The sequence below is a fragment of the Dromiciops gliroides genome, chromosome 2 (genome assembly GCF_019393635.1).
Source record: "Dromiciops gliroides isolate mDroGli1 chromosome 2, mDroGli1.pri, whole genome shotgun sequence".
NCBI classification, from domain to species: Eukaryota; Metazoa; Chordata; class Mammalia; order Microbiotheria; family Microbiotheriidae; genus Dromiciops; species Dromiciops gliroides.
Genome location: NC_057862.1, coordinates 248,418,682 through 248,436,734, shown reverse-complemented (window position 1 = coordinate 248,436,734; position 18,053 = coordinate 248,418,682). Strand labels below are relative to the sequence as shown.

The following is an 18,053-nucleotide window of genomic DNA, read 5'->3' as shown; positions in this document are numbered from 1 at the left end:
CTTGGCCAATAGTGGCAGCTCCTGTTTCCGAGGCCACGCCTCCTCCAACTCCCCAGCCCAGCCACAACACTCGCTGGGCGGGTTCCAGGACTCGCTAACCTGCAGCTCTACCCTATGGAACTCCCACGGGAAATTCCCCAGCCGCCCCCTCACTCCTCGGGCACCACGGTGCTGTCGGTCCTGGACATGCACACGGGCGGGGAGCCCCTGCGGATCGTGCTCGAGGGATGGCCAGAAGTGGGCGGCCCCACCCTGCTGGCTAAACGCCGCTACGTGCGGGAGCACCAGGATGCGCTGCGGCGGCGCCTGATGCACGAGCCGCGCGGGCACCGGGACATGTACGGGGCTCTGCTGGTGCGCAGCGAGCTTCCCGACGCGCACCTGGGCGTCCTGTTCTTGCACAACGAGGGCTACAGCTCCATGTGCGGCCACGGCGTGCTGGCCCTGGGACGCTTCGCGCTCGACTACGGGCTGGTGCCGCCGCCCCAGCCTGGCGCCAGCGAGGCCCAGGTGCGCCTGCACTGCCCCTGCGGCCTGGTCACCGCCTTCGTGGAGTGCGAGGGGGGTCGCAGCCGGGGGCCCGTTCGCTTCCACAGCGTCCCGGCCTTTGCCCTGGCCACAGGTAACCCGGACCACCCCGCTGGCGCCCCTCAGGGCCCGAGGCCTGGAGTGCGGAAGTGCAGCCGAGTAACCCTACTAACGACGACCCTGGCGCTGATTAAAATGCTTATTGTGATTAAAGTCTTTATCCTGTCTTCACTAATTGCAATGCACAACACAACTAACCCGGGGCCATTGATGAAATGTAATGATTACATGTGATACGGGAATTGCATATTAATCATATATAAACGACCAAAAAACACGATGCTGCCCGCAAGTATTCCCTGCATGCTCGGGAAGATTACAAAGTGATTACATTGATATGCTACAAGCCAACACCTTAAAAGAGGGGTCCTTAACCTTGGGGTCCTTCTAAAAAAAATTAACGCATATTTTGACCACTTTCAGTATAATCAATATAATCATAACTGACATTTTAATATATAGGGCACCTTGAGTGGCACAGTGCCAGCCGGGACTGAAGTCAGGAATATTCATCTTTCCCAAATTCAAATCTGGCCTCAGATACTAGATCTTGTGACCCCGGGCAACAGGGCCTGACAACAACATTTAAATGGCAACTACTAAGTGTCATCTTTTACATGAGATCCTCAACAATACTGCAAGATAGGTGCTGTTAATGCCCCCTCCCCATTTTACAGATGAGGAACTAAGACAAACAGGGTTAATTAAGTAAGTGACTTGCCCAGATTCACACAGCTAGTAAGACTGAGGCTAAATTTGAACTCAGAAAGTTGAGTCTTCCTGATTCCAAGCCTAGTGCTCTATCCACTGCACTACCTAGCTGCTTCTAATATATTTGATTTCTTTTATAATCCTATGCATTTTATACGGTTAAGAATCATTCTGCGAAAGTGCATAGGTTTCACCTGACTGCCAAAGGGGCGTGGTGACAACCTCGGCAGTAGCCTACAGAACACTAAATGATAGTAAGAACAGTATAGCAACTTGTCTCAGCATCATTCTATCTGAACATCAAAAAGATGAGATGATAGTAACAATAATAACCCTCCAAAGTTCAACCAATCATCCGTGCTAACAAAGGGAGGAAAACAGGGAAATCTCAGCCTGGAAAATATACAACAGCACCTGGGGGTTTTACAATTGAAATAAGGCACTGGGTGGGGGGCAGCTAGGTGGTGCAGTGGATAAAGCACTGGCCCTGGATTCAGGAGAACCTGTCTTCAAATTCGCATCAGACACTTGGCACTTAACTAGCTGTGTGACCCTGGGCAAGTCACTAACTCAGACACTTGACATTTAACTAGCTGTGTGACCTTGGGTAAATCACTTATTACACACACACACACACACACACACACACTCCAAGGAACATAGAATTGTGATGAAAGCATGAATTAGCAGTTAGAAGATATGAGTTCTACTGGAAATTAGGGGGGTGCCTATAAGTTGGGAAATGGCTAAACAAATTGTTTTATCTATGTAATGAAATATTCTTGCACTGTAGGAAATGATAAAATGGATGGTTTCAGAGAAACCTGGGAAATTGATGAGTGAAGTAAGCAGAATAAAGAGAACAATGTATACAATAACAACGTTAAAAAACAAACACTTAACTCTGACCGATGTAAAGACCAACCATGATTCTAGAGTAGTGGCACAGGCGAAGATGTATATAAAATCATTAATTTCTGTTATATTTATCTTGCATTAAAACATATAATTCAATATGTTCTTTCAAACTGAATTTTCATTGATTCTTACTAGTTTCAGGGGGACATTTCTGACCTTTTTCCAAAATTACGGTTGGGGGTTACCTTGTTTGGGTCATAGTCCTCTACTTTGAAAAATACAAGTTATTTGCAATGTCAAAAATAAATATTACCTCTCTCTTCTGGTACTAGGATAGTGTCGTTTTAACAGACATCATTATGAGATTATAACAATGAAATATTCTAGAAGCCAACATTTTACCAGTGATGTTTGTTCTTTATATTTATGAACCTCTACTACCCCAGTTTTGCTAATGGTTTTTCTGTTAAGTTTCTCCCTGCTTAGATGTGCCTTCCTAGCAGAATGCTTTCTCTCTGTGAATCTAGGATAATATGGCAGAGTTGGCAGGGATTTTATAACTCATCAAAAACAACTGTCTCATTTTACAAATGAAGAAACTAAGGCCTGGGAACAATGAACTAAACTCTCAGGTTTTTAAAAGCCAGTGAATGGTAGTTGTGGGATTAATAATATCAACTAACATTTATAAAGCACTTACTCTGTGCCAGGCATTGTGCTACTGGGCTTTTCAATGATCTCATTTGATCTATATGACAACTCTTATTATTATCTCCAGTTTACAGATGAAGAAACTAAGGTAAAGAGAGGTAAGAAGCTTGTCCAGGTTCCAGGTTCCAGGTCCAGTCTTGGTGAATTTCTCTTCCTTTGACTTCCTTTTATCTCTGCAGCCTCTCATAGGTTATGAGATTCAACAATACCCAAAGTCAGAATTTTTATAGGCCGTAAGGTTGGTCTTTGTCCCCTGTAGGTCAGAGGGATCTGTCTGAACACAGTGCCTATTTAACAAGTGCATGTGAAACTGAACTGAATTGAACTAGAACCTTAATATACCAGTAAATAGAGTGGGATTAGCCAACCTATGTAAACTCTAGGAACAAACCATTTTAAGGGGAAAAACATTATACTTGCAAAGTCAGTAAGCTAGCTGCACTCTCCAAAATTTCACTAAATTTGTGCTTGTCCAACAGCTAGCAGGGTAGAAGGGTTAATTGTTTATATATTATCCTCCTTTTCAGTTTGCCAATGGTGGAAGCCACTCCCTCAAGTTTAAAAAATATTCAAATGAGCAATGAGGCAGCTTTATTTAGCCATTTCTGTTTTTCAAAATTGTACTGATATATAGACCTCAAATTTTATCGAGTCATTACCAAGGGAATTTATATTTCTGATTTGCATGTGATTCATACTATGAGAACTGAGCAAGAACAAATACTACTTTTAAAACCCTACCTATAACACACTTAAGCCACATAAAATTTAAGCTACTCCATAACCAAAAAATCTAGAATTTGAAACTAACATGAAGATATACCTGTGAAATTACTTAGACAAAAAAAAAAGTGGGCACCATAGGAACTTGTGAAATTCATAAATTCAAATATAATTTATGTCCCGAGGGAGAAGAGGTGGTTTTTAGGTATTCCTCAATAAAAAATTACACTCTAGCATACAGTCCAATTAGAATTAAAGTGGTCTTTTATTTGGCACTAGAGAAAGTGAGCAAGTGGAAAGTCAAAGACTTTACCCATGGGGAGGAGGGCTTAAAAACATCCTTCTCCTCCTAGAAAGGAGAGAAGGCAAAAGCTTAAAGGGTAGATGGGTTGTCCACTTGAAAACTGGAAAGTTCCCTTTTAGGGTGGGTTGGGGAAAGCTTGGATGCTTGTAAATGATGGTCCTGACCTTTGGGGTTATCTCTGTCTCCTAGCTCTGGTCAGGTAGTAGCCATGCCTAATTGACTTTCTTGTTATAGAATTGTATCTCCCCTTACTTCTTAGGTGTGTCCATCCTGATATCTAGTTGGTCAATCTAAACTTTAATAGTCCCTTGATTCCTCAATATGTCTGACCCATTACCTGGCCATCTTTGGTTTTGCTTCTCACAGGAGAAATTTCTTCTGATTTATCCTAAGCCCCATGTCAATTTAGAAATAACAGTACATAGTTGTGTCTGAACCTCATTTAAGTTAAAAATGTGAAAATAAAGGCCTTTTATGCCACTTGGAACTTACTCATTTTGAAAGTGAATTTCCAGTTTTATATCACCTTTTTTTGTTTTGTTTTGTGAGGCAATTGGGGTTAAGTGACTTGCCTAAGGTCACACAGATAGTAAGTGTTAAGTGTCTGAGGTTACATTTGAACTTAGGTCCTCCTGACTCCAGGGCTGGTGCTCTATCCACTCACTGTGCCATCTAGCTGCCCTTATATCACCTTTTAAAGTAATGATGTTTTTTTTTTCTAAATATCTGAAAAGGACAGTGTTTTATTGTCAAGAATACTGAATGCAAAATGTCTTTTTCTTAAACATTTTTAGATCTCAAGGTGGATGTTCCTGGAAAAGGGGAGGTTGTAGTAGACATTGGATATGGTGGTGCATTTTATGCATTTGTTAATGCTAAAAGGTTTGGATTAGATGTCTGTTCTTCGAAGACAAGGGATCTTGTAGATGCAGCAACTGAAGTTACAGAAGCAGTTAAAGCACAGGTAGATAGCATCTACCTTCATAGCTTCCTTCAGATCTTCAAGAATCCATGATTTTTTTCAGTATGGGTAGTCTGTCCATTCACACAGATGACAACTGGTTCATACTTTAACAGATGGTCTTTGTCAATTGTTGCTGTGGCCAAAGAATTTGTGACCTTGGGGCCAACCTGGTGATACACCTCTGCTAAATTCCTACTTTTTGATGCCTCATCAAGGTATAAAGGTGACTCTGGGTTTTTGAAGGCTAAGACAATGGAACTTAAGCTCTGTCAGGTCTTGCCAAAATGTGAACGCTGAGCCTGGGAACAATAGTGGCCTATACATCTGTCATCCAAGGACCAGCCTTGTTAAATTTAGAGTTCATTATCAGACTTCCTGAAAAACACTTAAATACACCAAAGTGGTACTGAGAATGAGAAACCTAATTGTTTTCTCATCCTAAAGATCATTGTCATTAAGATTTAAAATTCCTCATAGAGGATAGAGACAGAATGAAAATAAATATGATCTCATTCTGTTTGTTGAATATATTTCTTCAAGTTATTACTGACCTTTCTTCAACACTTGTTCATTTACAGTACATGTGACTCCTTGACTACATAGCCAAACAATCTGAAATTAATGATTTTTATATATAGTACTATATATGTGCTTTGCTCCCTCTCTTGTCACTCGGAACAGAAATTCAAAATAATTTAATGTAAATGTAATTAAATGTATCCTGTAATCTAATTTACTGAAATTTTCTAGTACAGATAATAAGGTATACTATTGTTGTTGTTATTTGGTTATGTTCAATTATTCATGACCCCATTTGGATTTTCTTGGCAAAGATACTGGAGTAGTATGCCATATCCTTCTTCAGCTCATTTTACAGGTGAAAAAACTGAGACAAGCAAGTTAAGTGACTTGCCCAGGGTCACACAGCTAATAAGTATCTGAGGCCAGATTTGAACTCAGGAAGATGAGTCTTTCTGACTTCAAGCCCTGCATTCCATCCATTGTACCACCTAGCTGCCCCATAGCAGCTTATCAATTCAGATGTTGATTTATGTAAACAATTTTGGTAGTCTGATCAGCAATAAATAAAGACACCAAGTTTAACACTATATTCTTTATTAATAGACTAAAAGATTTTATCCTTCACTACCAACAGAAATTTGCCATTGGACATTAAGGCCCTAACTTTGAGTTAGAATCTATAAATATAATACATTTTTCTTTGCTTTGTTTTGTGAGAATTTTATTAACTTTTTAGATTAAAGAATAACTTATAAAAGGCTGTATAGTACTTAAATTAGCTATACTTATATTGACAATTCATTATTTTATTTTTAACATTTCCAATAATTTTCTCTTGAATTGTAATATTTAATATAAAGAGTAAGAAATGACACCAGATCCATTTCCAATGATGTTTCATCAACTTGTTAGGATAATGCCCTATATAAGAATAATAGAGCAACTCTGAAGTTTTAGTATAACTTTATTTTGAGACTGGACATCCCCAATTTTCCTAGGCTGCAAATGTAGAAGCCTATGGTCCTATCTTATTAATGACCATCCAAGGATTCCTTACCTGTTCTATTTTTAGCCTGGCTAGTTTGCCCCTCCTTAGGCGGGATGGTATAGACCCCCCAAATTCTCTCCCCCAGGGACTCACCAGAGACCAGTTTTAGTGCAGACACCAGATCAACCTAGCCCACTGCTAAGAACTCCTGAGTTAAGTGATCTACCAATCTTAGCCTGAGGCTTCCCAGTAGTAGGGATACTAGTCATGCACTAACAAACCTGGCTAAAATATTTGGTTTGCATCCGTTTTTTTGTTCGGAGTGTTTAGTAGTCTTACTGAGCTACCAGTTGAATACAACTAACTTTTTTGTTTTTGTTTTTGGTTTTGGTTTTTTTGCGGGGCAATGAGGGCAAGTGTCTTGCCCAGGGTCACACAGCTAGTAAGTGTCAAGTGTCTGAGTCTGGATTTGAACTCAGGGCCTCCTGAATCCAGGGCCAGTGCTTTATCCGCTGCGCCACCTAGCTGCCCCCACAACTAACTTTTACAAGAGATCAATTTATCACAACATTTTCTATAAGAAAAATAAGATAAAGGCATTAATTTCTTAATAAGAGAAGTAACTCCAGAGGTTGAAGACCTGAATTTATAAATATCAAAAGAACTAGGAAAAGTATGAAGAATTAATGACTATACAGTAAGAATGAAGTATTATACAGTAGAATGATTTTTGTAGAATTTTAGAAATGCAGTGCACTATAATAAAGTTGATAGGTTTATCTGTGGGAAGGGAAAAGCAAAAAAATCAAATAATATGACTGGTATATTATTCTTTGGAATTAAAGAAAGTGCCCTAGTCAGTAGAGAGCTAGACTCAGAGTAAGAAAGACATGGTTTTAAGTCCTTCTTCTTACATATACTGGTAATTAGAGGTGGCACAGTGGTTTGAGTGCTAAGCCAGGAGTCAGGAAGTTCAAATTCAGCCTCAGACTTTTAACTGGCCATGTGACCCATGTCAAGTCATGTAACCTCTATCTGCCTCATTTATGTCATCTGTAAAAGGGGGATAATCATAGCACCTACCTTGCAGGGTTCCTGTGGGGATCAAATGAGATAATAATTATAAAAAAATGCTTAGCACAGCACCTAGAATATAGTAAACTCTGTTTAAAGCCTTCTCCCTTCCTTTATGCCCCTCCCCATCACAAGTTCCCTATATCAATGAATAACAGGCCCATTCCAAAAAAGATAGAGTAACAGGATTGTTTTGATTTCACCAAATAACCCTTTCCCCTGCGTTTACATATTTATTAGCATGATACAATTTCACATGCTTTGCATAGTTCCTTGCACATAGTAGGCACTCAATAAAATGAAAAATGATGTCTTTGAACACCTACATCTATATAGTTTTATAAAGATCCATTTGAATAAAAAGCTATTTTACTATATTTCACACATTTACTAAAATATCTTTTATTTGCTTTTTTCCCAGGTTAAAATTTGTCATCCGGATAGCGAAGAGCTTGCATTTCTATATGGAACGATATTAACAGATGGAAATGATGCTTTTAGTGAAGAACCAACAACCAACATCTGCGTGTTTGCAGATGCTCAGGTATTGAAACAAAATAACTATTACACATAGAAGCTACCACCTACTTTAGGAAGTGGTAGAAAATACACTGAGCTAATTGTTCAGGAAATCATATTATTAGGTCTAGTTCTGTCATTAACTAGCCATGCTTTTTGTTGTTGTTGAGTCATTTTTCAGTCATGTCTAACTTTTTGTAACTCCATTTGAGGTTTTCTTGTCAGAGATACTAGAGTGGCTTGCCATTTCCTTATCTAGCTCATTTTACAGATGAGGAAACTGAGGCAAACAGGATTAAGTGACTTGCCCAGGGTTATACAACTAGTAAGTGTTTGAGACCAGATATGAACTCATGAAGAGGAGTCTTCCTGACTCCAGGCCAAGCACTCGATAGATTAAGTGGATATACTGTGCTGTCTTCTAGCCATGCTACTCAATCTTACAGGGCTAGTAATAATTGTCATACCTTTTATAAATTATGATAATAGATATAAAAGCATTTTGGAAAGTAAGAAGCACCATACAAACTCAAGCTATCTTCTGTTAATAATGTTAGCTTAATTCTGAGTCACATAATATAATGTGTGACATACAAATCCTTTTTGTTCCTAAGAAAGATAATTTCTGCCTATTGATATTAGGTTTCCAGAGCTAGATGAGTGATAAGATTTGTTATGTTAAAAACATAAGTACTGTTGATTCCACCTCCCCAACATCTCTCTCATCTGTTCTTTTCTCTCTACTCATGCAGCTTCTACCCTAATTAAGGCCCTCATCACCTTTCAAGTGGACTATTTCAATAAGACACCTTGGGCTCTAATCTTTCCCCATTCCAATCTAACCTCAAGACATCTTCCAGATTCTTAAAGCCCAAGTCAGACAATCTGTCTTCCCTACACCGATGGGGCCAAAAGCTCCCATTTACCTCTAGTATAAAATATACGCTCCTCTGGGTCATTTATAGGCCTTCATAATCTGACTTCAGACTACTTTTCCAGATTTATTGCTTATTACTACCTTTTATACATCCTATATTCCAACGAAATTATTCCATTGCTGCTTCCCATAATTTACATTCCATCTTCTACCCATGTGTCTTTGTATGGACTGTCTCCTAGGTCAGAAATAGTTGCTAGTCCCATTCCACCACTACTGCCATCCCCTGCTCCAGAATTTATTTATTCAATTTTATCTATATTATCTATATAATATATCATTCATTTATTTTATTTTTTTTATTTTATTTCAATTATATACAAATAAATAATTTATCTATATTTGGTTTATACCTATTATATAGGTTATATATAAGTATATAATTTGTCTATATTTGTTTTATCTATATTTAATATTTGCTTATCTGCATTTATATTCTTTCCCCTCAAAAAAAAAATATAAATTCCTCTGAGGGCAAAGAACTCCTTTTTGTCTTTTTATCCCTAGTTTGAGGTGGTGGTGGTAGTAGTGGTGATGATGATAATGAATATAGCTAGCATTTATATAGCACTTTAAGGGAAAGGCGGGATGGTATTTGGATCCTATTGAGGTTATGGGCAAGATTTTTAAGAATTTGAAGTTATATGAAGGAGGCCCAGGGGAATGGGACCAAGGAGTCTAAAAAAGTATTAAGCTTAGTGAAGTGTGGGTCTACTTCTTCTGTGATGAGTGGAAGAGAGTGATGATGCTGAGAAATTGTGAGGAACGGAAGATGCCTGAGGGAAGTCACACTGGATATCCCAGGCTTCTCAGTGAAGTAAGTACATAGTAAGCACATCTGCTTTAGATGTGGTAAGTAGAGGGTAAAATTGAGGACGAGAAGAAAAAAGGTTTGGAACAATTACTGTGGGGAATGGGAGAGGGAGAGAATTAGGTTAGAATGGAAGCATAGTAAAGCAGCAGAGAACTAGCTGAAATTAGGTATAATAACTTTAGAGTGGCAATATCAGCTCAATTTTGTGATATTTTTCTCCAGTATTTCTCAACATTCCTGGAGACAGAGCAGGGTAATTGGATGGTGCAGATTATACAGGGACAAATATTAACAGCTTACCAAAAAATGGAGGGGAAGAGGGGGCAGCTAGGTGGCGCAGTGGATAGAGCACCGGCCCTGGATTCAGGAGGACCTGAGTTCAAATCCGGCCTCAGACACTTAACAATTACTAGCTGTGTGACCCTAGGCAAGTCACTTAACCCCAATTGCCTCACCAAAAAAAAAAAAAAAAAATGGAGGGGAAGAAAACTAAGATAACTAAGGCAGATGAAGGGAGCAAAGCCAAGTGTGAAGGCAAGTGAAACTAGGGTGAGGAAAATGGAGCAGGAGAATAGGGTGGGTGAAAGGATATGATAAAGACAATGAAGTTTTCCTCATAATGTGTAAGAATAGAGTGCTGCATTTTACTTAAAAGGAATGTAAGTTAAAAGTATGCTCAAGTTTTTTTTTCTTTTTTAATCATCATAAAACATTTCTATACGTGGGAGTTACTCCTAAGGAAATGTAGGCTACAGGAGGTTTGTTCAAATTTTTACATTTTAATGGATTAAACTGAAGGGACAATAAAGACTCTGAAAATGAAATATAAATGTAAATTTATTTAGAAATTTATGAAAATTAGATTATAGATTCTTAGAAATATATATATTTTTTTTTGGTGGGACAATGAGGATTAAGTGACTTGCCTAAGATCACACAGCTAGTAAGTGTCAAGTGTCTGAGGTCGTATTTGAACTCAGGTCCTCCTGAATCCAGGGCTGGTGCTTTATCCACTGCACCACCTACCTGCCCCCTTCTTTTCTTAGATTCTGAGATAAAGAGAAAGGGGCTTAACATCCAAAAAGTAAACTGTGCCCTGTGGTCTATAGAAAAGAAATATATAATAGCTGTGGGGCAGCAAGGTGGTACTGTAGATAGAGCACTGGCCCTGGAATCAGGAGGTCCTGAGTTCAAATCCAGATTCACTACTAGCTGTGTGAACCTGAGCAAGTCACTTAACTCTGATTGCCTCAAACATCAGTAGCCATCTCCAGTCACCCTGATGTTTATCTTATCACTGGATCCAGATGGCTCTGAAGGAGAGAGTGAGGCTAGTGATTTTGCACAGCTCCCCCTCACTTAAATCCAATTCATTGCAAGTCATGACATCACCTTCCCATGTCAAGGTCCTCTTTGAGAATGAAAGACATACAACAACAATATAATAGCTGTGAAAAGATAATTTATGGCTATTTACCAAGAATGCTCCAGATTGCTATCATACCAAAAACCTGATTTTGAATTTTAAAAGTTAAAACATTTTTAATTGGTATGAGAATTCTTTTTTGCGGGGGGAAGGGAGCAGGGCAATGAGGGTTAAGTGACTTGTCCAGGGTCACATAGCTATTAAGTGTCAAGTGTCTGGGACCAAATTTGAACTCAGGCCCTCCTGAATCCAAGGTCGGTGCTTTATCCACTGTGCCACCTAGCTGCCCCTCCCCATGAGAATTCTGAAAGAGATGAGGCACCGTATAGCATAGGATAATGAGTGTGTTGATGACATTTGTGAAATATCTCATTTTGGTTTATTCTAAAACAGGTTGACCGAAGTCCCACTGGTTCTGGAGTGACTGCTCGAATTGCCTTACAGTATCACAAAGGACTTATTCAACTGAACCAGACCAGAACCTTTAAAAGTAGTGCAACAGGCTCACTGTTCACTGGGAAGCCAGTAAAGGTGATCAGAAAAATCATTCTAATTTTTTTGTTGCCAGATTTAGTACCATGAAAAGAACAGATTTAAATTGAGCGTCAGATAAATTTCTTCACCCAGTTCTGCAAAAATATTATGCTACAAGATTGTTATAATCTCAGTTCAATTAGGTTTCTTATACATATCAGGATTGCCTCACCCTAAATGATAGATGTGTTCTTAAAAAGTTTAAGTAAATAGAATTTTTGTAAATTGTCTCCCTTCACATGCACTAGGAAAGCTGACTAAAGAAAACCTATAGGTAGAGGTTTTGTGATCACGCACCACCATGAATGAAAAAAAAATTGAGGACATATCCCAAATGTATGCATATTTATTTATAAATTATATAATGTACTATTCTATTATGTACACTAAAAAATAAGAAAAATTGAAATATATTTCATAAAGGATAAAAATTTAAAATAATGTTTATTACATATTTTAAATTAATAGTACAAAAACTTTTGGTTCTCACTTAAAATATTAAGATAGAAAGTATTTTGATTGAATAAGTTTTATTTGTTTTGAAAATCTTGGTTTAATGTTTTTCATACAACAATTCAAAGGTCTGATTTTAGGTTCGCCTTACTCTAATCTTCAGTTTTAATGTTAATTGTATCTGAGAAAGCATCTCACAAAGACACATAGATTCAAATGGAAGAAGTACATATTGACTGTAACTAAATTATTATACTCATTTTTCAGTCCTATCTACCAGCTAGGCAAAGGTTTTTGTTGAAATTTGACTCTAAATTCCTGTCTTTCATGATGTCAATCAGCTGTTTTGCAAATTAATCATTAGGTTTTTTTAATATATTTTTTTAAACAAATGGATCCCAAGGATCCATTGAAACTGTATTGGGAACTTTGGAGGATTTTTAAATAAGTTAAAACATTCTTTTTTCCAGATGGAAATATGAGAGGTTTCATAGGTGACACCCATAATTTTGGGCAGCAAAGGCTAATCAGATTGATTTCATACTATTACTAGCTGAAGACACAGCATAGTCAGAATAAGATTCATCATTCAAATGAGTGGATAAAAATCCCTACTTCAGATGATTTTGAATTTTTTGACCAAATTATTGTCATGTCATTATTTTTACCTTTCAGGGATTTGTCCATTTTATGAGGACTAGTTCATCTGTAAATCCATTTAATTGTCCACATGTAAACAGTAATACTGTATGTTATAGAATGCTGAAAGTGACGAGAGGCCAACTACTGTCCATCCTTTTGTGTTGCAGAATTCCCATTCTTCCCTCATAATACCTTTAATGTATGCTGTGATATGTGACCACCTAACATAATATCCTAGTGAGGGTGCCAGTGTCAAGCCATATATTTAATATTAGTAAAGTTTAATTAATTTTTTTTTACTAAAAATAGAAGGAAGTCCTAATATTTTCTTCCTACATCCAGTCTTATAATTTATTTTATTTTTAATTTGTTGTTGTTCCATTGGGTCTGACTCTTTTTGACCCCATTTGGCATTTTCTTGGCAAAGATGCTGGAGTGGTTTGCCATTTCCTTCTCCAGCTCATTTTACAGATGAAGAAATTGAGGCAAACAGGGTTAAGTGATTTGCCTAGTGTCACATGGCTAGTAAGTGTCTTGAGGTTGCATTTGAACTCAGGTCTTCCTGACTCCAGGTCCAATGTTCTATCCACTTCACCACCAGATGCCTTTTATTTTTTATTTTTTTAGGTGAGGCAATTGGGGTTAAGTGACTTGCCCAGGGTCACACAGCTAGTAAGTGTCAAGTGTCTGAGGCCGGATTTGAACTCAGGTCCTCCTGATTCCAGGGCCGGTGCTCTATCCACTGCGCCACCTAGCTGCCCCAAAATGTGATGGAGTTGGAGTCCAAAGACCTAAGTTCTTTTTTTTTTTTTTTTTGGCGAGGCAATTAGGGTTAAGTGACTAGCCCAGGGTCACACAGCTAGTAAGTGTCAAGGGTCTGAGTCTGGATTTGAACTCAGGTCCTCGTGAATCCAGGGCCAGTGCTCTATCCACTGTGCCACCTAGCTGCCCCAAAAAACAAGGATTTTCTTTTTTTTTTCTTTTTTTTTTTTTTTTAGGGAGGCAATTGGGGTTAAGTGACTTGCCCAGGGTCACACAGCTAGTGTCTGAGGCCAGATTTGAACTCAGGTCCTCCTGAACCCAGGGCCAGTGCTCTATCCACTGGGCCACCTAGCTGCCCCCAGATGCCTTTTATTTTTAATCAATCTATCTATCTATTTATTTGTTTGTCTGTTAATTTATTTATTTGCTCATTTATTTATTTGTTTATTTATTTATTTTGCAGGGCAATGAGGGTTAAGTGACTTGCCCAGGGTTACATAGCTAGTAAGAGTCAATTGTGTGAGGCCAGATTTGAACTCAGGTCCTCCTGAATCCAGGGCCAGTGCTTTATCTACTGCAGCATATAGCTGCCTTAGAAGCCTTTTATTTTTAATAAGTATTTTTTAAAAATCAATCTGTTACACCCACTATATCTACCCCCATTTAGCAAAAAAGGAAACAAATTATGAAAAATTAAAAATTAAAGTTGCATAGTAAAACAACAACAAAAAATTCTCATATTAGCCACATCTGAAAATGTATGTCACTTTCTGCATTTTAAGTTCATCACCTCTCAGGAGATGAGTGGCTTGTTTCATCTTCATGAATAATCTTTTCTCGCCCCTTCAGTTATATACACTTTATTTTGGAGAATATGGGTGTAGAGAACTATGAAGTCAGGAGGCTTGGATTGCAGTCTCAGTTCTGCCATCATCAAGATGTGTGACTTTGGACAAAGGACTTTCCCATCTCTAGGCTTCCGTTTCCTCATCTATAGACAGAGAGGAAGGAAAGCCTCTCTTGGTGTTACCTGTGTTTGCCAAAGTTTCTGAAGAGGACCATGACATTGGGAGGTGATGTCATGATTTTCACTGAATTGAATTTAAGTGAAGAGCTGTGCAAAGTCATCAGCCTTATTCTCTCCCCCAGAGCCATCCTCATCCTGTGGCAAGATACTCATCAGTCCAGTTATGGTGGGAAACCTTGGCCTTTTTAAGTTATGGTCTTTCCCAGGTCTCAGCAATGAATGAATGAATGAATAGAAAGAAAGAGAGAGAGAGAGTGAGAAAGAAAGAAAGAAAGAAAGAAAGAAAGAAAGAAAGAAAGAAAGAAAGAAAGAAAGAAAGAAAGAAAGAAAGAAAGAAAGAAAGAAAGAAAGAAAGAAAGAAAGAAAGAAAGAAAGAAAGAAGGAAAGAAGGAAAGAAAGAAAAAGAAAGAAGGAAAGGAAGAGAGGAAGGGAGAGAAGGAAGGAAGGAGGGAGGGAGGGAGAGAGGAAGAAGTCTGAGAGGAAGGCCCTCAGGGTTTCTGGCTGAAACAGAAGCAGTTGCCATTTATACTCACTTTGAACCATTAAATCGAGACTGTTTTTGGCAGAGCACCCTCAAGTAAAGGTATGATTCCCTATATGAACAGAGGAAGGAAAGGGAGACGGGGAGGGAGTGTTGTCTTTTGTCACACTTTCTAGTTAAAGAGAAAGAAACAGAGGGGAAAAGCTAATTCCTGAGATGTTTCACTTTCTCAGGCTGTAGATGTCACTAGAAAGCAATCCTGCCTTTCTCCAGCCAATCAGTTTTTGGCCAAATAATGACTCTCATGATCGATTGGTTCCCAGAAAAATCTGCTTATCAGCTTTGATCAGCTCATGTACACAACTCCATCCTATCTTTTATAAGCAGCTCTTCTCCTTGCCTTCTCTACCCCTGACTTCTCCCTAGTTCAGCTTTTTCTCCTGTTTCTGTCTTTTTTTGACCATCTCCTACTTCTTTAATTCTCTTCTTCCTCTAGCTTCTAATCCCCCCCTTTGGGGCAGCTAGGTGGCATGGTGGATAGAGCACTGGCCCTGAAGTCAGGAGGACCTGAGTGCAAATTTCACCTCAGACACTTACTAGTTGTGTGACTCTAGGCAAGTCACTTAGCCCCAATTGCCTTAAACATCTAGGGCCATTTCCAGTCATCCTGGTATACATGTGTATATGTGTATACAAACATATATACATACACACTCTGTCTATCTGTCTGTCTATCTATCTATCTATCTATCCATCCATCCATCCATCCATCCATCCATCCATCCATCCATCCACCCACCCACCCACCCATCCATCCATCCATCCATCCATCCATCCATCCATCCATCCATCTATCTATCTATCTATCTATCTATCTATCTATCTATCTATCTATCTATCTATCTATCTATATCTGGCACTGGATCCAAATGGCTCTGGAGGAGAGAGTAAAGTTGATGACCTCACACAGCTTTTTCTCACTTAAATCCAAGTCAGTGCAAGTCATGACATCACCTCTTTTTCTCTTTGAAAAATGACAAATAACAACAGTGCCCCCTAGCTTCTAAGGCCTTTTCATAAGGAATATCTTAAATCCAATTTTTCCCTCAGCTGTGACCCTAATAGCCCTTATCATAATCATCCTATAGTTCCCAGTTATTTGATTTATATTTTATTCCCTCAAAATTCTGAAAACAATCACACACAAATTTAAGGGATGGACCAGAATGTGTTACAGCCACCATACCTCATGCTGTGCTCTGCCATCAAATAGGGCTTCTTGGATTATTTATCTGATGGACAGTTCTCTCAGGTTTTCAGAAGCATCTGTCTTTGCTCAACATTTTATCTGAGATGCTATGTTTCTTCTTGAGCTGATTCAATCAGTTTTCCCTACACAAATGTCCTATTTTCTGCCCTTTTCAACAACCAGAATGTCTACATACAAAAGGGGGAAAAAGGGCATTTTTCTTATATTTCTTTCATTTATCAGATGTGATACTAGCCCAAGTTTTAGGCTGGCCAATATGATACAAGAAGAAAATCACTTTTTTATGAAATGGAATGTTGTAGGTTGAACAAAATAATCTATCTTGAATTAAAATACCATTCTTAGTTTTGTGTTAAAATTCCAAAACTAGAGTGCAAAATTTTTAGACAAGATAAAGTATAAAGATAATTTTTATATTAAATTCTTTCCATTTTTCTCTTTTCAGGAAACCAAATGTGGTGAGTTCAAAGCAGTTGTAGTTGAAGTATCAGGACAAGCCTATTACACAGGTTCAGCAAACTTTATAATTGAAGAAGAGGACCCACTGAAAAATGGATTTCTTCTCAAATGACCATATTCATGATCTCTTACTGCCCCCTTTTAAAGCAACCATTATCTAAAATTGTCCTCGTGTTCTGTGTAAAAAAAGTATATCATCTTATACATGTATGTTGCCATGCTATCTAACAAATCTCATAATCCTTGATTATATAAAATCATGTTTATAAATAATAGGTAATATATAACTCTTTAAGGTTTGCAAAAGACTTTCACGTTTTATCTCATGACAAATAATAGTATGAACCAATATAGCTAGAAACATCTAGTAAAACAATATACTAAAGATGGCAGTATAATTTTTCTTTTCTGGTGGTGCTTAGCATAAATGATAATAAAATTACCCATTTCAGAAAGATTTGTAAATTTGGGAGTTTTTAAGATACCATCTCACCTTTCAATATTGTGTTAAAGAGGCTGTTTGAGGGGGGCAGGTAGGTGGTGCAGTGGATAAAGCACCAGCCCTGGATTCAAGAGGACCTGAGTTCAAATTCGGTCTCAGACACTTGACACTTACTAGCTGTGTGACCCTGGGCAAATCACTTAACTCTCATTGCCCTGCAAAAAATAAAAAATAAAAATAAAGAGGCAAAGAGGCTATTTGAATAAAAGACTTTTTCGAATAACATATCATAGCTTAATTCTAACAAAAACATGCTATACGAGGTCCTTATGTAATATCTAACAGTTACAACAATAAAAATTAAGTGCTTATTGTGTGCCAGACACTGTCCTAAGTGCTGGGAATATAAAGCAAGGAAGACTTATGGCCGCTGCCCTTAAGGAGTAAATAGGGTATCTATTTACACACACACACACACACACACACACACACACACACACATATTCAAATGTTATATGTGTATATATGTACATACACGTGTGCATGTATGCATATGTGTATATCTGACCACCTTTACTATGTATGCATGTATCTCTATATATTTTTATAGATTCATACATGCATATAAGTGATTATCCCTATTAATTATTGTTCTACATCTCTCCTTCTCTTCATGACTAAACCTTAAGAAAACTGTTAACACTTGGTGTCACTTCCCTCTCCTCTCACTTGCTTCTAAGCCCTCTACAATTTGGCTTTCAACCTCATCATTCAATAAAACTGCTCTCTCCAAAGTAACCAGTGATTTTTAAAATTTTCAGGTGGCCTTTTCTTAATCTTTTTC

General features: G+C 38.2%; 1 protein-coding gene across 1 annotated transcript; it reads left to right on the top strand.

Annotated features, from left to right (window-relative positions):
* Window positions 1-68: 68 nt before the first annotated feature.
* L3HYPDH (trans-L-3-hydroxyproline dehydratase) lies at window positions 69-17,653 on the top strand. Its single transcript, XM_043985988.1, has 5 exons — window positions 69-622; window positions 4,690-4,859; window positions 7,865-7,987; window positions 11,533-11,670; window positions 16,754-17,653. The coding sequence occupies exons 1-5, from the start codon at window positions 115-117 to the stop codon at window positions 16,877-16,879; spliced, it is 1,065 nt and encodes a 354-aa protein (XP_043841923.1). The 5' UTR covers window positions 69-114; the 3' UTR covers window positions 16,880-17,653.
* Window positions 17,654-18,053: the final 400 nt, after the last annotated feature.

Bases quoted from the DNA above. Each gene is read 5' to 3' on its own strand.
- L3HYPDH (XM_043985988.1), top strand. From the start codon at position 115: ATGGAACTCCCACGGGAAATTCCCCAGCCGCCCCCTCACTCCTCGGGC. The intron at 623-4,689 runs GTAACCCGGACC...AAACATTTTTAG, and splicing joins GGCCTTTGCCCTGGCCACAG to ATCTCAAGGTGGATGTTCCT. The intron at 11,671-16,753 runs GTGATCAGAAAA...TTCTCTTTTCAG, and splicing joins TCACTGGGAAGCCAGTAAAG to GAAACCAAATGTGGTGAGTT.